The following is a 21,359-nucleotide window of genomic DNA, read 5'->3' on the forward strand; positions in this document are numbered from 1 at the left end:
AAAAAGAAAAGTTATTACCTCGCACCCCGGAATGGTTCGACGCTCTCGATTGGGGCAGCCCACTCCCTCCTCCAAACACGCAGGAAGGGGGAGAGGCAGGCGCCATCGGCGTCGGACGGATCGGACTCGGCGCTCGGCAGGGGGGGGGGGGGGGGGGGCGGACTGGCAATCGGCAGCAGAGTCGGAATGGGTCGACGCTTTCGATTGGGACAACCCCGCTCCCTCCTCCGAACACGCAGGAACGGGGAGAGGCAGGCGCCATCGGCATCGGACGATCGGACTAGGTGCTCGGCAGGGGGGGTCGGATAGGCGATCGGCAGCGGAGTAGGAATGGGTCGACGCTCTCGATTGGGGCAACCCCGCTCCCTCCTCCGAACACACAGGAACGGGGAGAGGCAGGCGGCGTCGGACGACCAGACTCGGCGCTCGGCAGGGGGAGTCCGGCGGGCAAACAGGACAGGCAAAATCAGACGGGCAAACAGGACAGAACAGAAAACGCAATGAGCCAGCACCCGCAAAACCCCAAACCCCCCTTAAGAAGCAAACGCGCAAATTAGGCGATCTGCTTCAGCTGGTGCCCAGGGGGCGGGGTCAGCCGGTCGCCACGGCGACCATGCTGGACACGACACTTTGTAACCTGTTTCTAGCTAACTATCAAGCTACCTTTTGTGCTATTTAGCAAGCTATCCAGCTAACTTTTTTCTTTTTGTGCATGCTAACTTGCTATCATTTTACCTTTTTGCTAGTTATCAAGTTCAATTTTGGCCTCATTTTTAGCTAGCTATCTAACTTTGTTTTTAGCTTTCTATCTTGCTATTTCCGTGTATTTTTACCTTTTTAGCCATTTATCTGTGTAATCTGTATGGAAGAGTCTTGATTAAGAGAGTGAGAGGAAGAATGGATGAGGGGGTGATGGAGGAGCAGAATGGTTTCAGGAAAGGAAGATGTGTGGATCAGGTGTTTGCAGTACGACAACTCATGTTTATTTGTGACGCCCTTAATCACAAAGAGTTTCAAAGGGCTTCACAGACCACAGATTATTGCAAACCACAGACTATTATTACACCATCCCCAAGTATTACTCCACGTATATTGTTCAAAATTGTCTATATTTTTTCTATCGCCTAATTTTTAAAACATCAATTTTGTTTTGTGCATTATGTTTTAATCGACATATTGCTTCATTTGCTTTCTGCTTTGTATTAAAAAATGCAGCTACCGCCAAATGTTATTAAGCTGTATGGAAAATATGGCGCGAACTGTGAATGCCACTCAGGAAAACAATGTATCGTATTCAATAGTCTTTTTTTTTTCTCTCGAGGCCAAATCTGATGAGGCACTCATTCATGTTGCAATCTGTCCACGCCAACTGGTTAATCCATCCAATCAGTTAATTTTTCTCCATGATACTTTTCAGAGGAGAGGAAAGAATGTTGTGTGAGAAATATTTTGCAAAAGGTAAGGATGTTTGTTTGGCTTTCATTGATTTGGAAAAGGTGTACGACAGGGTGGATTATTCTTTTAGCTAGTCATCTAACCCCCTTTTGGTTGTAACCTGTTTCTGGCTAACTATCTAGCTACCTTTTGGCTATTTAGCAAGCTATCCAGCTAACTTTTTTTATTTTTTGCATGCTAGCTTACATTTGACCTTATTGCTAGTCATTAAGATAAATTTTGGCCTTGAAGGATTTTATATATATATATTTTGCTCCAGGCCCGGACAACATTCCGGGGCGGGTACTTAGGGAGTGCGCCGATCAGCTGGCTTGTGTACTAACAGACATTTTCAACACCTCGCTAGACCAAGCCAAAGTACCATCATGCTTCAAATTTGCCAACATCATCCCAGTGCCAAAGAAACCCCAGATCTTATCATTCAACAATTACCGGCCCGTTGCACTGACTCCTATCATAATGAAGTGCTTTGAGAGACTGGTTAAAGAGCACATCACCTCCAGTCTCCCCTCCTCATTCGACCCCTTTCAGTTTGCCTACAGGACAAACCGCTCCACCAGGGATGCCATCTCCTCTGCGCTTCACCTGAGCCTGACACATATAGAGGAGAAGAACACCCATGTGCGGATGCTGTTCCTGGACTTCAGTTCAGCATTCAACACCATCATCCCACAACATCTGGTAGACAAAATGAGACTCCTGGGTTTCAACACCCCCCTGCGGAACTGGCTGCTGGACTTCCTCTGTGACAGACCCCAATCAGTGCGGATAGGTCAGAACAGTTCAGATGTCATCTACCTCAGCACGGGCTCCCCCCAAGGCTGCGTCCTAAGCCCCTTGCTGTTCACCTTGATGACACACGACTGCGTCCCTAGGTCCGCCACAAACCACATCGTGAAGTATGCTGACGACACAACAGTGGTGGGCCTCATCAGGGATGACAACGACCTAGCCTACAGAGAGGAGGTGGAGCACTTGGTGGGCTGGTGCAGGGACAACAGCCTGGTCCTGAATGTTGACAAAACTAAAGAGATCATTGTCGACTTTAGGAAAAACCAGCCCAACCATGCCCCACTTTGCATCAACAACAAGGCTGTGGAGGTTGTCAGCAGTATCAAGTTCCTAGGGGTGCACATTACAAACAAACTCACCTGGTCCGTGAACACTGCATCACTGGTTAAGAGGGCACAGCAGCGCCTGTACTTCCTGCGGAGGATGAGGAGAGCCCACCTGCCCCCACCCTCCCTCATCACATTCTACAGGGGCACCATAGAGAGTATCCTGACCAGCTGTATCTCTGTGTGGTGTGGAGGCTGCAGCGCTACCGACTGGGGTAGTGTGAGGAGGGTAACGAGGACAGCAGAGAAAATAATCGGGACTACACTTCCCTCCATTCAGGACATTGGCCAGAAGCGCTGCCTATCCCATGCTAAGAACATTACCGGGGACCCCTCTCACCCCCATCATGGACTGTTCACTCTGCTAGCCTCAGGGAAGAGGTTCTGCAGTGTGCGGTGCAGGACCACCAGGCTCCGCAATAGTCTAGTCCCCCTGGCCATTAGACTGTTAAATGGTCAATCTAACATATAGTTAACTTAAATCTAAACGGCTGCTAATCTGACTTTTTGCACTACTGGCAGTTTTTTATAGCTTGCCACTCATTGCACATTGCTCTCTGCACTATGGTAATTACAGCGTTATTGTTACAGTGTTAATGTTACTGTGTACCTGACTTGTTAACCTGACTGCCCATTTTGCACATCTGGTTAGCTACTCTTCTTGCACTATCGGCACTATGGTAAAATACTATACGTAGCCAATCACAATACAACTTTATTTATATCTGTACATTCAAGGAAACTGTGGGGGTCAGATGCATCGACATTTCGTTCTGTATACACGTGTACTAGAATGACAATAAAGTAGATCTGAATCTGAATCTGAATCTGAATACATTTGACTATAAAAGATTTTATACGATAGAATACCAGTTACATTTATTGAGTGCAATGAAGATTTTCACCGAGTAGGCTAAAGTTCAATGACAGGTCACGCTGATCCGAATGCGAAATGTTTTGTCTAGTTCTGTTGATAACAGGACTCTGACGCAGGGCGGCTGGCATTGTTTGGAGAAGTTGTTTTATTTGGTCCAGACAGCGGGACGCTCCTCTCCGACATGGTGGGGCCCACGTGGGGGCTTTCCTGGCACGCCCATGGGAGGAGCCGGCACACCAGCTTGCGGAAAAACCGTGGGCTGAGGAGAGAAGCGGGAGATAGAGAGAGGAGGGTTGACTGAGACACTAATTCGGCCATATTCGATGGAGTTCACTTAGTTAAATTGTTTAAGAAATTAAATCTGCCCCCATGTGGAAGTGCCGGTCTCTTGTTCATTTTTCCATCAAGAAACGAGCGTGCATTGTTAGGTGAATGTAGGTTGTGTTTGGTTAACAGAGTCAGATAACTAATCTGAACAATTTGGTAAACAGTACATTATAATATTTAATTTCTAACAGCCTTCTTTCCAGCTAGCTTTGTTTTTTGCTCTCCATTTTGCTATTCATATGGCCTCTCTTTTTGATGCTATCCAACCCTCTTAGTTTTCACCTGTTTACCTTTATAGCTCACTATCAAGCACCCTGTTTGAACTATTTAGAAAGCCATATAGCTAAGTTGCGATTTTTGACATTTATATCAAATTGGATGGACTAATTAGTACCAAAAAGTATCTCGACGCTTGAAACGGGTTGAAGAGCCGTGGTTAATTAATCTACCAACAAACAAGACGTAGTTCCAAATAGTTTCCCTCCACGTCAAAGGGTGGCACTAGCGAAAATTGCAACGCGTCTACCACCGATTGAAAATGTTTTCACTTTAGGCGCCTTCCGGAGTTAGCTGAGGATGCTTCAGTCATTTTGTGTGTGATTTGGGTAACATAAAATCCATCTGACAATACTGTGAAGTTAATACTAATTTTCCATTTTAACCGCTTCAGTTATCACATCTGACGTGGTATTCTCATTTGTAAATCCTGCGAACGTTCTCGTAAAATCACGCGCTAAGTCAGGTACTAATGCTAACGTAAAGCTAACAAGAGACTGTTTTTGGACAATGCCGATTTGGAGTCATTGTTACATCCCGAGTGCTTCCCGTCATAGCCAACAGGTTTGTATTCACCGTCAGGGAGTATTTGTGGTTATTGGTTTTATATGTACTTTTATTTGAAGGCGCTGGGTTGCTCCAATTCACGTTACAAGCTTCCGTCTTCCACTTTACTTTTTATACTCCATAAAGTCGTTGACGTGCGTGGACGTGTCGTCGGCAATATCAGTGGCGCAACAAAGTAATCGTTGTACTGGGCAACAATGTCCTTTTGGATCTCTAAGTTGTCTTCAATCTCCTCCCTTTCAAGTTCAAACCGATCGTGTTTCCAAAAGGACTCGTGTCTCAGTTCATTTGACTTAACAGTATACATGAACAGGAGCAATGGTTTGCCGTTTTTAATACGAATAGAGGTGTTGTGAGCTTTTTTGAAATGATAACATTTATGTCATTTATCCATCGTTTTCGCTTATCCGGGGTTGGGTCGCGGGGGCAGCATCTTCAGTAGGGAAGCGCAGACCTCCCTATCTCCAACCACTTCATCCAGCTCATCTAATGGAATTCCAAGGCGTTCCAAAGGTCAGCTTACTTACATAGATTCTCCAGCATATCCTGTGCTGTCTGTAACACCTCCTGCGAGAGGGATCCCCTTTACTTGCAAAAAGCAGTGATGCAATGCTGAGACCCCCCAGACATGGCACCTTCTACACCAAGGCTGCACCCAGAAATTCCGTTCATTTAAGTATGAACTGAATCTGTGAAAATTATTAGCCTTGGCGGAGTCCGACTTCTACTGGAATGGAAACAAATTTATGTTATCGATCATGATTAAACCTAAACTCAACGCGTCAAGCTAGAGTCATGGTCGATCATAGCTTTGGTGGAGCAAGCTCTCCTGACTTTACGCTCGCTGTTGTATTTTAAGGGAAAATGTTCACCTTGGACTCTGACACAAAGAGTCAAACTACTTTGATGTATGTTTTTTTGTCTTTCCAAGAATCTCCCAACATGTCGGCAGGCCAGAGAGCCATCATCGACGTTATAAACCTGGATGAAGACGACGATGACGATCCTCAACCATCGTCCTCGACTTCAGTACCTTCGCCTCGTCGAGTACAGCTAACCTCTCTTAACCACATTGCCCAGCCCTCTGTGGCTCTGAACAACAAGAAGCAACTTGTTTTGCAGGCGGAGAATCACAAGTTGTTTTCTGAGGTAACGTCACATTCACTTTTTTGTCAATTTTTGGGGGGAGCCGGGGCATACTGGCTTGATTCTAATGAAACTTAGTAGAGGGATATTCACCTTATGCTTACTTGGGCCAGTCTCCAAGCACTACCTTCCTTATTTTTGACCTATTTATCTTCAGATTCTTTTTTGTCTTATTTTTCTGTTTAAATCTCCACAACATGTTTTTCCTGGAGTGCCATGTCTAATATTCTAAACATTTTTCATTTCATTTTTTTTATCAAGCTAATTGTAACTAAGGCTATGTTCACACTGCAGAGCTTAATGCTCAATTTTGATATTTTGGGTGAAATCTGATTTCATTGCAACTTAATGCGACCTGAATGCAATTCATTTCAGACCTTGGACTCTTTAAATCTAGGCTAAAAACGCACTTACTCAGGGGTGGCTTTCAATACTCAGGAGTTCAAGGACATCCGTTATCCATCCATTATCTGCACCGCTTATCCTCAGTAGGGTCGCTGGGGTGCTAGAGCCCATCCCAGCTATCTTCGGGCAGTGGGCAGGGGACATCCTGGACTGGTTGCCAGCCAGTCGCAGGGCACACATAGACCGACAAGTCTCTCGCTCATTCACACCTAGGGACAATTTAGACCGGCCAATTAACCTGACGTGCATGTTTTTGGAATGTGGGAGGAAACCGGAGTGCCCGGAGGAAACCCATGCAAGCACGGGGAGAACATGCAAACTCCACAGAGGAGGTTTGATTTCATGAGAGTTTAAGGACAGTTTTATTTTATTATTATTATTATTTATCTGTTGCGTTTATTGTCTTTTACTGTTTTTATTTTTGTTTTTTACATATAATTTCTCTGATATTACTGTAAAGCACTTAGGTACACCGAAAGGATTGTTGTAAAGGGCTGTACAAACAAAGTACATTTACTTATGTTTTTCCCGCGTGAACACGCTACAACTGTCCCGCATACGCACAAGAAGCCACGTGACGTCACAAGCAATGCCCTCATGTTTGAGGAAGTACTGATGGATGTGAATAAACAGTAAAGCGTTCTCCCCCCAAATATTAAATTAATTAAATCCCAAACCTTGTTTTCCCCCATTGAATACTGTCTTTGTGGTGGGATTTGAATGTAAATATTGTTAACTACCACTGGAATATATTCGAGCCACATGTTGTAAATCCGCGATGCCATGTTGGCTGTTCCGTAAGTTACAAAATAAACTGGTGCTCATCTTCCATGATTGTGTGATTTAATGACACTCCATGTGCGCAGTTATTGTTTATTTCTCCCGCTTTCTCCTGCCCGGTTGAAGGCAGAATAGTGACGTCTGCCGCTTATCAATAACGTGCTGGTCACAGCAGTCACATTCCAAAACATCAGATACGTATCGAATTTAGGACCAGATATGATAGGGGCCTGGGTCTTGTCTAAAGACATAGGATACGTCACGTTCGGATGGACTTTAACAGATTGGATAAAAAAAAAATAAAAAAAAAAATTCCCTGCTGTGTGAACCTAGTCTGACTAAAACCAGTGTTGGTCTCTGGTAACGTTGCACCTTTTTGGTTCATTTCTTTATTGTGATGCCTATTTCCTTCTTCCCTTACAGTTTGTGGAGCACGTTGAAGCCGTGACTGAGGATTGCCCTCAAGTGTTAGATTATTTGAAGAAAAACCACGCCAAAGCCTGCAGCGACTATCTGTCCTCAGTGGAGTTCCGTAACAGCTTGGGCCGATGTTTGACCCGCCTGGAGGCCAATCGCTCAAGGGTGTTTGTGTACATCTATGAACTGTGCATGGTGCTGAAGCAACATAGGAGTAAACAAAAAAAGATCCCGACCAACCCCGCTACACCTGCCTCGGATTTTCTCAAGTCTACCTCGGTAAAAACCAAGGATGTCACAAAGGGCGGCCCAGATCTAGGAGGGAACCCAGCCCTGCAAGACGAGAAGCCTTCCACGTCTAGGCTTCAAGAAGAACAGGAAAAATTAGAGAAAAAGGCAAGCAAGGCCTCCAGGAAGCAGGTAAGGTATTTAGCACTTTATAAAGGGTTTGTACAGGTGTTTGAAATCCTTGAAAATGCTTGAATTTTACTGTTTTTTTCAGGGTCAGGAAAATGCTTGAAATATTTGCCATTGCTATGTTTCTTAGCAGTCCAACTCGATAGACCATTATGCACCTATTTATTTAGTAATTTAATACGTTTTGTAGGGCTTCCCTGAAAAACATATGTAATATAAATTAAAATATTCACAGACCTATAAAACTTTTTTAAAATACAAAACAATTTGAGTTTTTTACACATCGAGCAGATTTAAATTTGAACACCACCTCTAAATCTCTGAAAATGCAAAACAATAAAATGAAATTTGAAAATATTAACTTTGCAGTGCTATAAGTAATCAAATGCAAACAATTAGCTAAATACGAATTATTTTGAACCAATCTAGTTACAGATCCTCTGAAAACACGCAAAAACTATACACTAATAAAATTAAAACACAAAGCAAAACATCAGCATTTTCTAAGGTTGAAAGATTAAATGCACTCTGCTTCAGAGCAATCAATTTAGTTCAAATGAGTCACGATTTTGTTTATTTTTCTGCACAGTATGTTCTATTTTGTCTTCCATATTGAACTCAATTATTATCCAACACCGATAGAGCCCTTTTAGTGTTTCTAAACAAGTGTGACTTGAAAAGGGTGTACGAACCCTGTTTATAGGCTTGGTGATCCACCTGACTTTTCTTGACTTGATACCAGAATTGTAATATATTGTTGGGTATCTAGATTGCATATCTGGAGAATTTGCTGAAGCTCTACAATGAGGAGATATCCCGCCTACAGCGGGCCGAACTTTCATTGAAGGAAATGGATGAAGAGGACTCCTTGTATGTTCAAGAGCACAAACTTAAGCGCAAGGTCTGTATGCCTCTCATACAGGGTCAGGGGTCGTACGGGTGCTTGAAATCCTTGAAGATACTTGAAGTTTAATGTTGTGTTTTCAAGGTTTTAAAAGTGCTTGAATTTTAGGTAAAGTGCTCTCAAATGCTTGAAATTCTAGCCATGTTTCTTAGGTGTTAGGGCTTGGGTTAGGTGCTAGAGTCTGGGCTTCAAATAAGGGTTTTAAACATATGGTTCAAAATAGGACTGGGTTTAGGGTCAGAAACTAAGGGTTAGGCTCCTTATGGTATTAAACTTAATTTAGGTTATTGAGACAGGGTGGGGCTAGGGCTGCAGCTAGAGTTAGGTTTAGGGTTAAGTACTAGGACAGGGGTGGCGAACACGCGGCTCTTGGCCAATAAGAATGCAGCTGTTTACCTCATCACATTTTCTTTCTTTACCTCGTTTCATGTTTAGTTTTTCCCCCTCTTAAAACACACTTGAATCCATCACAGTTAATAACAAATAATAAATAATATTTTTAAATTAATTTGGCAGATTTGTCGTTTTTATGCTGCTCCGGACACATAACTGACTGCCAATCATCTGCGTAGGTTACGTCTAATGCGGGTCAGTGCGCAGTGTGGCTCTTTGACTCTCACGGTTAAAAAAATCGGCCCTTTGTGTCAAACTTGTTCACCACCCCTGTACTAAGGTTTGAGGTCTACATTAGGGTTCTTAACTGAATGCAGGGTTCCAAAATGGGTTTAGAGGTAGGGTTATGGTTTGAAAGAAAGTTCGGGCTAGGGTTTGGTTTAGAGCTATGGTTAGGAGCTAGGGTTTGGGCTACAAGTTAGGGTTTAAAACCAATTTAAGGGTTCAGAAATTAGCTTTTGGCTAGAGTTATGATTTAACACTAAGTGTAAGGCTCTTGTTATTTTGATGAGCGCTGGATTTCTTTTAATGGTATTAGATAATTTTATAACTGGTTTTGAAAGTCCTTAAAAAGTGCTTGAATTTGGCCATGCAAAATGTGTGCGAACCATACATTGTGCTTGCATGCAAGCAGCATATGACATTGTCACTTCTTGATGCAGATAATGAAGATCTACAATAAACTGTGTGAGCTGAAGCAATGCAGTTTCGTGACCGGTCGAATTCTGGAGCGCAAAATCCTTTATAGTGACACCAGCTATCCCGAGATAAGTAAAAGGGTGAGGCGTTGTCATCATAATTTAATGTCATTCATAGATTTTGAGAACCACTTTGCTAAATGGTCTCGTCCTCCGGGTCAGATTCAGCGCTACATCAACAGCCCAGAGGTCTGCATGAACCCGCCCGACTACCAGGACATCCTCCAGCAAGTCCAGCTGGCCAGCAAGCGGCACAACCTGCAGCTAAGCGACAAAGAGCTTGAGCGGCTCGCCAGGAAGGCTTTTACAGACACCGGCAGCAAAATCCAGCAACGGCGACACCAGGATCTGCTCTACGACTTCGGCTGCCAACTTACCAGCGAATACAAGCCTGGTAAAACCTTGTGTGGCCCCCATATATGCTGTTTTAATTATACTAATTATACTATTATTTAGGGCTGCAACTATTGATTATTTTTATAATCATTTAATCAGAGTTTTTTTTTTTTAATTTTCTCCTCTTTATTCAAATATTAAAGTTTTGGTCATATAGAAAAATTGTGCACAAAACAACAGAGAATTATTTCATATAAAACAATTAGATCCATGTGTTAGTCAATTAACATTAAACAAAAATAAATCCATACACCTGACAATATGTAGATACTCTTTTCCTACCACCTTATCCAAATATCATATGCTATTTGGACTTATAGAAAACAAAAACGAAAGAGCAATACAATTATTTAAGAAATATATATATATGTATATGAATGAATGTGTGTGTGTGTGTGTGTGTGTGTGTGTGTGTGTATATATATATATATATATATATATATATATGACTGAGGGGCAGCACGGCGGTGCAGTGGTTGGCGCGTGTGCGGCACAGTTCTGAGGTCGTGGGAACCCCCTGCGTGGGTTCAAATCCAGCTACCGGCCTTACTGTGCGGAGTTTGTATGTTCTCCCCGTGCTTGCGTGGGTTTCCTCCGGGCACTCCGGTTTCCTCCCACCTTCCAAAGACATGCATTTCAGGTGAATTGGCCGGTCCAATTTGTCCCTAGGTGTGACTGAGTGAGTGAGTTGTCTGTCCCCACGCTCCCTGCGATTGGCTGGCAACCAGTTCAGGGTGTCCCCTGCCCACTGCCAGATGTTTGCTGGGATGGGCTCCAGCACCCCCGCGACCCTACTGAGGATAAGCGGTGCAGATAATGAGATATATATGACTGTGTGTGTGTGTATATATATATATATATATATATATATATATATGAATGTGTATATATTCGGCGGGGGTCACTCCCGGCCCGCGCGACGGAGCGAGTTCGGCGGACGCGGCGTCACACGGCTCTATGATCCACCGCTAACAGTCGTACAGCTTACGTATATATATATATATATATATATATATATATATACACACACACACATCCCGAGATCAGCGCTTTACCTCCTGAGCTACTGAGCTATTCAGAGATGGAGATGTTTTGGATACTCGTCCTGTTGCATGATTCAAGAGCACTTGAGTTTGAGGGCACGAATTGATGGTCAGGCGTTCTCTTTCAGGATCTTCTGGTAAACACCAGAATTCATTATCTCTTCAACCACAGCCAGTTGTCCTGGTCCTGAAGCAGCAAAGCAGGCCCAGACCATCACACTACAACCACCATGCTTCACTTTTGGCATCATGTTCTTTTTGTCATATGCTATGCCATTTTTACGTCAGATGTCCTGGGCTGCACACCTTTCAATAAGTTCCATTTTTGACTCAGGAGTCCTCAGTATTTTCGAAAAGTCAATAGGATAATCAAAATGTTTTTAGGCAAATGTGAGACAAATTTTTGTTTTCATTTGTGACAGTTATTTTTGCTTGAGAACTCTCCTATGGATTCCATTTTTGGCTAGTGTCTTTCTTATAGTGGATTCATGAACACTGACCTTAACTGGGCTGCTGTATTGCCTTAGGAAAGGGACAACTCTCTTTGGTTGACAGAATAATGAATTCTGGTGTTTACAAGAAGATCCTAGAAGAAAACATCCGTCAATCAGTTGGTGCCCTCAAACTCAAGCGCCCTTGGATCATACAGCAGGACAACAATCCGAAACACAACAGAAAGTCCACCTCTGCATGGCACAAAATTTTTTAACAAAATGAAGGTTCTGGAGTTGCCAAACAAAGTCTGTTTTTTTTTGTGTGACCTAATGGGCAGGTCATGCTAGAAAATCCTCCAATATGGCAGATTTGAAAAAAAGAATTGCAAAGAGGAGTGGGCCAAAACATTTCCACAGTGTTGTGAAAGAGCCATTACCAATTATCGTAAAAGTTATTTCTGCCAAAGGTGGCCCAGCTCACTACTAGGTTCAGGGGTCAATTACTTTTTCACATAGGGCCGGATAGGTTTTGATTTTTTTTGTGCTTTGATAAATGGAATCAACATTTTAAAACAGCATTTTGTATTTCCTTGTATTTCCTTATTTTCTCACATAGGGCCAGATAAGTTTGAATTTTTTTTTTTTTTTTTCCGATAGTGCATATCGTCTTTCAATGGGTTATCTCTGTGTGATTCTACAATTGGTTTAATGATCTGAAACCATTGTGAGTGATAACAATGCAAAAAACACAAAAATCGGGAAGGAAACAAATTTTTTTTCACAACAATTTAGTGTATTGTTGCATTGATGTTAAAAAAATCATGTGCTGTGATATAATACATGTTGAAATACCAAGTGGGTTCTCCTCATCTCTTAAGACAACGACCCGGCGCTGACAAACCCCACGTTGCTCAGGAAGCTGCAGAAGAACCGCAAAGTCGGTCTGAACCGACTCGAGGATGTCATCAACAAATACGCCGTCCAACAGGACGATGCGGACGAGAAGGACAAAGCGCAGCGGCGTTTAGAAGAGGTTCGAGGGCTCACTGGCCCACATCCACTCTGGGGCTTTTCTTTCTCATTTTGATTTGTGTCACTGGATGCAAAAAGGAGGAAGAGGCTGAGGAGGAAGACTTGTCCTCAGAAGCCGACATTGAGGAAGAGATCCAAGCTAGCAGCCAGCAGGACGGACCAGGTCAGAACGGGCGACATCCTTTCAAAGTGTGTTTTTGAATCTTGATGAGTCTCAGCGCATCTTTTCCAAGGATCGGTTGATATGGGGTTTTTCAGGGGCGATACGGATAATTAGAATTAAGTAGAGGCAGATAACCAATATTTGGAGCCGATATTCATTTCCTATTAAAGCTTAAAAACCGGCGTAAAAACATTTTAACAATGCAAAAAAAAAAAATATATATATATATATTATGTATTCAAATACAACTTTACTAGCTCTGAAACGTTTTACAGTAAAAAAAATCACCATTTCATATTGACTAATCTTTTACTTAAACCTAAAGCTAACAGTGCAGGAAATACAATTCGGCTTAGCAGCAACTTGTATAAAGGTAACTTGAATAGCTGAGTGAGTCTATTTGATAAAAACTTAAAGGCAGGCCTCTCAAACTCGCAGCACACAAGAAGGTAGATAAACTCTGCGCGAGGTTGATGTGGATGCTAATCAGGTAAACCGGGCTCAAAATTCGTCCGCCCTGTAATACAATTATAAAAAGACAAAAATCATAAAACCGTCTTGCAAAGAGCAATGGAAATTTCAACAGAACAGGTGAATAAAAAAGAGTGAGAACTCCCATTTTAGACAAATTTAATTTAGGGTAGCAGCTAATCACTCAGTCTACCACTTTAGCGTGCTTTTTATGCTCTCAATCACAAACACGCTTGCTTGACTAACTAATGTTATGATAAGAGCTAATATGTCAGTCTTCACATGACATGCTTCCCAAAACAACTTAACTACACTTTTCACACTATCTCTTAATCACATGTACGCTTTTCTAAAACTGACTTAAAAATCTCAATATTATCGGTTGTCTTGATTTATAGGCATGTTGGGACTCAAGAGCTAGCAGAGCTGCCACTCTCTGCTCCGCTCTAAAGTTATTCTTCCTGCCTTATTGGCTCCGCCCCCAAACGCTTGTCCATTGAGAAGGTGCGGGGTGGGTAGCATTTGAGACAGAAGGCAGGAGAGGAGAGAGGCTCGACAGCATCCGAGCCTAAAAAAATCCAGTTTTAATTATATCGGCCCGTCAAATACATAAAAATACTGATATCTGTCAAATTCCAAAATATCGGTGCAGATAATCAACCTGCCCCATAATCGGACGACTTATAATCTTTATCTCCTTTTTAGATGATGACGACGATATCGACGTTGAAAATGACAATGAGGCGGGCAACGTAAGTGACAATGCCATCGAGGATAAGCCGTCGATAGAAAATGGCACTGCAGGTGGCAAAACCGTCTTGAATGGGGTCCTTCCGGACGCGAGAATATCGGGCTTTTCGCCGCTTTCGGACGACGCGCAATTCGACAGCCCATGCCAATCTGAGCCTCCGCAGCCCAAAACACCCTCGCCTGCCTCAAAGAAGCCGACCCAGTCTGCTGACAAACCCCCCAGCAACCAGAGGTGGGAATAAAGTCAAAGTTGAGTTTTAAATACAGAGTCCTTATGAGTGCTTGAAATCCTTGCAAATGCTTAAATTGAGGTTTTACAGGATCACAGTAGACACTCTTGATAAAAAAAAAAAATAGAGTTGTGGTTAAATGCAGCCAAAAGATTGGACCGAGGCACTCATCAAAAATGCTCTGGTTGCAGCGCACACTTCATATAGTTAGGAGATATTAAACGTTTATGATGGTTTTCATCATATACATATTACCTATTATATCGGCAAAATATCTTATCTTCCTAGATTCAGCTAACTGTTAGCGTGTAGCCTAAATGCCATCAAGAGATGTTTCTCCTTAAGAAAAAACAAAAAAAAATTCAACCCAAGCAGTGTTTACAAGGCTACCGTTGGCATCTAGGCTAAACGCTAACAGTTAGGTGAAGCTAAGATGGTAAAACTTTGCTGACATAAGTAATATGGACTTAATTACAACAATCATAAACGTTTAATTTCCCTTACCTGATATGAAGTGTGCGTTAAAAACCCAAACGTTTTTGATGAGTGACTCGGTCCAATCTTTTCGCTTTATCGCATTTAACTACAACGGCTTTTTCTTTCTATCAGGAGTGTCAATATACAATCAGTAGCGTTTCTTTCTCCAATTCTGGCACACAAACACACAACATGAGGACAATTGGCAGCAACGAAAGCTTTCTCTTCCTCTTTCTTCTGACCAGTGCAAGTCTTGTTTTTTTTTGCCTCCAGCTTCGGCTGTGCTGTCACGCGTTACTTAGGTTATAGAACCGTCAAAACGGCCCCCGACTCAGTTTGCCCATCCTTGTCATGTAGCATCGGCACCGACCCACTCGTGGAAAACAACACATCCCCCTTGCCTCTTGGGATGGTAATGATTTGCCACTCTCCAATCACCAACGGCATCAAACCAACCTTTTGGACATCGCCAGACCTCAGGCTGAGCAGGAGCCGCAAGAGGAGATCACGGGACACCACTCCTGTGCGGAATCACATCAACGGCAACGACAAGTACTCAAATATTTAAGTGTACAGAGATCCCTCGGTTATTGCAGTTAATGGGGACCAGAACCACCCGTGAAAAGTGAATACCTGCAAAGTAGTGTCACACTTTTAAAAAACCCCCAAAGGGTCAAACTTACCTCCATATGACATAATTACCAAATGAGAGTATACAAAATAACAAAAGATTTTCAAATAAAAACAGAATACAGTATTGCAGTTGAACAAATTGTCCTTATTGTCTTTATACAAGGGTGCAACAAAATTGGAGGGCTTCTCCTTTCAGATTAAAAAGGCGATTTAAAAAGCGGCTGTCGAGCATTGGGTAACCCATAAATCAGCCAGGTCTTGTTTGTGCACAATTTGTGGCTGCGTGTTCAACTTCTGGGATTTGGACCAAGTATTTGGATGAGGAAAAGAAAAAAAGCTGGAGGGACTAGTTCAGTTGAGAACTTTTATTTCAAATTTACAGAATAAAGGCCGCCTGACTTCTGATAAACAAATGCATGTCTCTACGAAGTCAACAGTCACTGAAATACGTCATGCCACATCCCATTGGAAAGCGCAAACCTATGGGATTCAAAATGAACTATCACAGAAACATCAGGATCAGTCTGAAACATGATACCCGAAAACCTTTAAAGCCGCTGTAACTCACTTTTATGTCACCTGACTCTCACATTCTTTGAAAGCCCGCGAAAAAAGCTTAGTTATGTAAAGGACAATCCAGTGACTCCAACCGTGTAAAATATTTACTCCAAACCACACAATAATGCCGACAGATAAATAGAAATCCACCTAAAAACATTCCTGCTTTGTTGAACGTTGCTTATTGAAATTCGTTTGTTTCGCTCTAAAACTTTCCTTTTGAAAATAAACATACTCGTAAAATGATTCCCAATATGGTAGTTAGCCCTCCCTTTGACCTTTCTCGGCCAATATCAGACATTGAAGTGAATAATTCTGTCAAATATGGTGACTTAAGAGAGTTGGTAGCCTAGCAGTATCACTGGGTTGGACCTGCAGTTATTGCTGCTATTGCTTTCGCTCCTAAAGTCGCCAGAGCCAATCCTCGGACGCAATAACAATCCACGGAGAATCCACTGGTGATGGGGCGGCAGTAGCTCAGGAGGTATAGCGCTCGTCTTGGGATCAAGGGATCCCAGTTCGAATCCCGGCTCGTCCGTGTTACATGTCGAAGTGTCCTTGGGTAAGACACTGAACCCCTAATACCCCCAATAAGCAGGTTAGTGCCTTACATGGCTGCAAGGCCGCTATTGGGAAATGTGGAGCACATTGTAAAGCGCTTTGGGAAGTCTTTGACTTGAAAAGCGTTATATAAATGCAGATCATTTCATTTCATCTCCATTTCTTTGCACTCTTCTAACCCCAGAGTCCGATTTGAATGATGTATTGCCTTTTAATGTAACGAGCTGCTAAAGCTCCTAGCTGTCGCGTTTGTTATGGTGGCGCCCACCCAAGCTGCTTGACTGACGGCATACAACAGCCTATCACAGTCGCAACCCAACACACAATGCCCTACCTACCCTGCACCTGTGATAGCAGTCACTGTCTTCTGTCTGCTCAAAACACAATGCAGGATACATTGATCTCAATGACAATAGAGACAATTGAATTCAAAATCTTCAAAGCACCGAACCAGTGATAATTGAAGTTCAAAGTAGCGGGGGGATCTCTGTAATGAGTTAAGCTTATCGAACTCATCATGTCCTGAATTGTTTTTCCCTTTTCTTTTCCGCCACATTTTAAGAGAGGTGGAGGTGCTGCTTGACATGGGCGTCATCTGCGCCTCTCCGCCGCAAAGCGCCGACCCGTCCGACTGTCAGGTGGTTAGCAGTACAGTTTCACCGCCCCCCAAAAAGAACAAAGTAAGAAGCTCCGCCATTTGGTTAAGCTCCCGTTTTTCCTTGCATTTTATTCTCTGTGCCTTGCCATGTCCTGCTTTTAACTTATACAGTGGTACCTTTGGAAAAACGAGATGAATTTGTTCTAGGATCATGCTCAGAACTTGAATTGCTTATATATTGAGCAAATTTCCCTGTTATGGCATGATTAAATACCAGAGACAAATATTAGAGAATGGAGAAAACAAGGTCTTCCAAAAAAATAAACGCAAAAAAATCAGGACCAGGGAAGTATTTTTGTTTTTAACCTTTTGCGGCACCCAACTGCAAAAAGTTGCCCATCCCTGTTCTACAAGTGTAACCAAGGGGGCAGAATCAGGTGCCTAAGGGTGGGGTGGCGCAAACTGGATTGAGCAGATGGCTGTAATTGGCCTCTAGTGGTAGCCTTTGGGACTCATTGTCAACTGGAGATTCCTTTACAAAGTGAGCAAGATTTTTGTAATAAAAACAAATAAAAATAAAACGTGTATCAAAATTCTTGTGTTTATTGGTGCTCCTATAAAGAGTAAAGATCGACCGATAAGGGTTTTTCAGGAGCAATACTGAGTATTAGTATTCAGAGAAGGTCATTAATTGTTATTTGTAACCGATATTAATTTGCTGTAAAATCTTTAAATTGGCATCAGCATTTTTTGATCATGTAAAAATAAAAAAGATTATTTGTTATAAATTCAAATGAAACTTAAATGGCTTTCTGAAACTATTTACTGTAAATAAATTAGAATTTCAACACAAATAAAATGACTCATCTTTACTTAAGCCAAAAATAACACTGCAGGAAATAAAATTACCGTATTTTCATGACCGTAAGGCGCACCTTGTTAAAAGGCATAGTCTCCGTAGCTGGTTTTATTTCTGTATTTAACACCACACAGCGGCCAATGCAGGATAGGGAGTGAGTGCCTTCTGGAGCCGCTGTTGTGCTGAAAAAGGACAAGTGTACGTAAATACAGCAGTTGCAAAACTGAGTTTGGTTGTGGTTTATTAAAGTATTGAAAAACCAAAAAAAACGTAAAACTTGTCGGTGTTCATTTTTCAGCTTTCTCCAACTTGCGAACTTTCAATTCTCTCGCGGAGGCTGCTCTGTTTCCATGTGGTTCCGCGTAGCGTAGAAATTATCACCATGGAGGACAAAAACATGGAAAGCATTCAATCGAGGGAAAGTGAGGTTTTGGATTTAGTTCATGTTTGGGAGGACAACTTTGTTCAGCCTCCTTTGCGTCGTAATTTTCAAATTGCGAGATACGCTATGGCGTTAGCATCTATGAGCTCTTTTGCTAACAATGCATTGCATGTGACGTCACGCATCCTCTTCTGTGCAAGCGGGATATAACGGCAATAAAACAAGAGACTCGTAGAAGTCGCATTTAGTTGGAAATGTGAACGATCTCACAAAAACTTTGGATTTCCCCTCAAAATGTTGTAAGTTTCGACTCTGCCTAGGCTCGAACTTGTGACTTCCATGTCTTGGAGAGGGCGCCCAACCCCAAGGCCACCAAGCTGGTCTGATGCTTTACATGCACTGCACGATAGGGCGCTGCTAAAGAAAATCTGAGACTTTAATGTGCGCTGTACGGTTGTGAAAATACTGTAACCTAAAACAGAAAGTGCAACGAAATTTCAAAAAAGCCCTGTAATTGAAAAGTGTGGACACTTCTGTTTTAGTCAGATTGACGAACTAATGTTATGATAAGAGCTCATCACTTCCACTTAAGCTTAAGTTATGCTCTCTCTCAATCACAGACACGCTTGATTGACGAATTAATGTTTTAATAAGAGCTAATTAATCAGTTTCCACCTGAATGTACCTCTTTAAAACAAGTTAATTGCACTTTTAACCCTATCTCTTAATCACAAGCACACGTTTTTATCACAGAGACAGGGAAGTCGAGACAAGTTAGCTGAGCTGCGAAACTCTTCTGCTTCAGTGGCTTCACCCCTGGTTGCCTATCCTATCAGGAGACGTGGTGTGGGTAGCAGGACAGAGGAAGGGGGGAATTGTAGCAGCAAAAGAGGGGGTCAGAGTCCCGGCTGCATGAGACTTAAGAATCGACTCGTCGAATGAAAAAAACAAAAAAGCTGGTACCAATATCCATCAAATTCCCAAATATCGCTGCCGATAATTGGCTTGCCCTATCTGTCGACCTCTAAAAAATGTTTGGACTGATGTGGAACATCCCAACCCAATCTTTGTTCTCTCGCTGACCGTTTTGTCTCTGCAGGTCAACGTCTCCACCCAGTGCGACCCCTTGGAGATCATCGAACTGTCTGACTCAGAATAACAAAATGTCAGCCGTCCCCCAAAAATTCCTACTGTGAATTTCAATTCCACTGAGGACATCATGGGGAAGTTTTCACACTGCAGCTTGTTTACATTTTTATACCTTTATAGAAGTTTCTAGGATACTTCGCTTCTGATGACCTGTTGATCAAGTTGATGTTTTTTCTTAATTTCCTTCTACTCAAATTTGGAAACAAGTTAGTTTCCTTGTTAGTGACTCTGAACCTCATGCGTGATGCATCTTTTTCTTTTAGTCGTGGTAATTGTCTGGAAAGGGATGTTTGAGCCTTCAGTGCCATGACACCTAAAACAATTGTTGAATGTGTGTCAGGAAAACGTGATCTTACATTGTTTCGGATCATTTTGGACTTGTGTTTTGCAATAAAGAAACTGATCTTTGTATTTCTCTCTTGCTTTATTTGTTGACCATAGGGCTCATGTACGGGTGCTTTAAATCCTCTAAAAAGCTTACATTTTAATGTTATCTTTTCAAGGTCAGGAAATCCTTGAATTTCGGGTGAAGTGCTTTAAAATCTTTGAAAATGTTGCCATTGCCATGTTTTTGGCAGTATATCACGATAAACCACACAATAAATGAACAAAAACTTTTTTTTTTTTAAAGGCTGACACGCCTCTGGTGGTTTGTAATATTGGTGTTGTCATGTGAAGTGTTGTCGCCCCCCGCTGGTCCTACTCAAAGAGGATAGCTCTATTTAGAAATCTCTTTCGGCTCCCAAGCGGCTCCTCAAATTTTCTGTTTCAATTATATATTATGAATGATAATAAAACATTATGCACCAAATGATTTTGTAATTTGATGTGTTTTGCAGGGAGCCCTAGAAAAAAAGCATGTGAAATATATCTTACATGCTCTTTTCTAGGTCCCCCTGCAAAACAGATCTACAAAAGAAATGAATAATACAAAACAATTGTAGGCTTTTAAACACTGTACAGATTTTGAGTCAAAAATTCCAGAAATTGATATAGATAAATGATAAAATAAAAAAGAAGCAACTTTAAATTCATTTGAACCAATTTAGAGACAGATCCTTTAAAAGACACCCAAAAAATACAAATTAAGATAAACAATAAAACAAAAGATCAACGTTCTCTGAGATTGAAAGATTGAATGCACTCTTCTTCGGACCAAGTAATATCCCTTGAGTCCAACTTTGGCTCCTTTTTCTGCTCTCTATACATACAGTACCTTCTTTTTTGCCTTGAACTAAATTATTACCCAACACCTATAGAGCCTTTTCCATGTTTGTAAATAAGTGTGATGTAGCCAAGCTGCACAGGCATTGTTGAAGAACAATGGCAGAATTCATGGCGGTTTATAGCAGCCCATTGAAAAAATATAGTAGAATATAGAGAGCTCAAATTATCACAAAGTATGTGCTAGCTGCAAGATAGCTATTTAATTTTAATCGTCAAAGTCAACAAAATCGTGATCGCCGCTGGATTTCTTCCTTTGAGGGTGCTGGGAAAATTGGCCTTGAAAGTGCTTGAAAATGGCTTGAATTTCGGCATAAAAGGGTTACTTTTTATTACTACCGGTAATTAAGATTCTAAGTGTTTGTTGTCATATGCACAGTAAAGAACTACAATTCCCTGCACAATTCTTACTTTGCTGTCCACACGGTTGCCAGCGTAATAAATCCAAGAAACTATATACATGTATACATAAAATAATATTTCGAATATTAAAAGATAAAAATACAAGATAAACTCAAGATGAGTTAAAGTAATAAGATAAAAATAATTAGCACAAAGGGCACCCAGTTAAGCATGAAGGGTCTTCAAGTTTTATATGCATTTCTAAGATAACAATTTT

General features: G+C 41.9%; 1 protein-coding gene across 2 annotated transcripts; it reads left to right on the plus strand.

Annotated features, from left to right (window-relative positions):
• The first annotated feature begins 4,254 nt into the window (after nt 1-4,254).
• On the plus strand, nt 4,255-19,927 carry daxx (death-domain associated protein). Of its 2 annotated transcripts, none has more exons than XM_088329418.1 (12): nt 4,255-4,617; nt 5,552-5,769; nt 7,375-7,788; nt 8,555-8,686; nt 9,745-9,861; nt 9,943-10,174; nt 12,532-12,686; nt 12,764-12,848; nt 14,025-14,301; nt 15,134-15,328; nt 17,091-17,208; nt 19,467-19,927. In XM_088329418.1, the coding sequence occupies exons 2-12, from the start codon at nt 5,563-5,565 to the stop codon at nt 19,524-19,526; spliced, it is 1,992 nt and encodes a 663-aa protein (XP_088185544.1). In that variant the 5' UTR covers nt 4,255-4,617; nt 5,552-5,562; the 3' UTR covers nt 19,527-19,927. The 2 variants fall into 2 exon arrangements, with proteins under 2 accessions (XP_088185544.1, XP_088185545.1); XM_088329419.1 differs by lacking the exon at nt 4,255-4,617 and adding an exon at nt 4,793-5,133.
• The last annotated feature ends 1,432 nt before the right edge of the window (nt 19,928-21,359 follow it).

Source organism: Urocampus carinirostris, chromosome 2, assembly GCF_059441175.1.
Source record: "Urocampus carinirostris isolate Australia breed hairy pipefish chromosome 2, RoL_Ucar_1.0, whole genome shotgun sequence".
NCBI classification, from domain to species: Eukaryota; Metazoa; Chordata; class Actinopteri; order Syngnathiformes; family Syngnathidae; genus Urocampus; species Urocampus carinirostris.

Coding starts and splice junctions, on each gene's coding strand:
- daxx (XM_088329418.1), top strand. CDS start 5,563: ATGTCGGCAGGCCAGAGAGCCATCATCGACGTTATAAACCTGGATGAA. Junction 7,789..8,554: donor GCAAGGCCTCCAGGAAGCAG/GTAAGGTATTTA, acceptor TTGGGTATCTAG/ATTGCATATCTGGAGAATTT. Junction 8,687..9,744: donor AGCACAAACTTAAGCGCAAG/GTCTGTATGCCT, acceptor TTCTTGATGCAG/ATAATGAAGATCTACAATAA.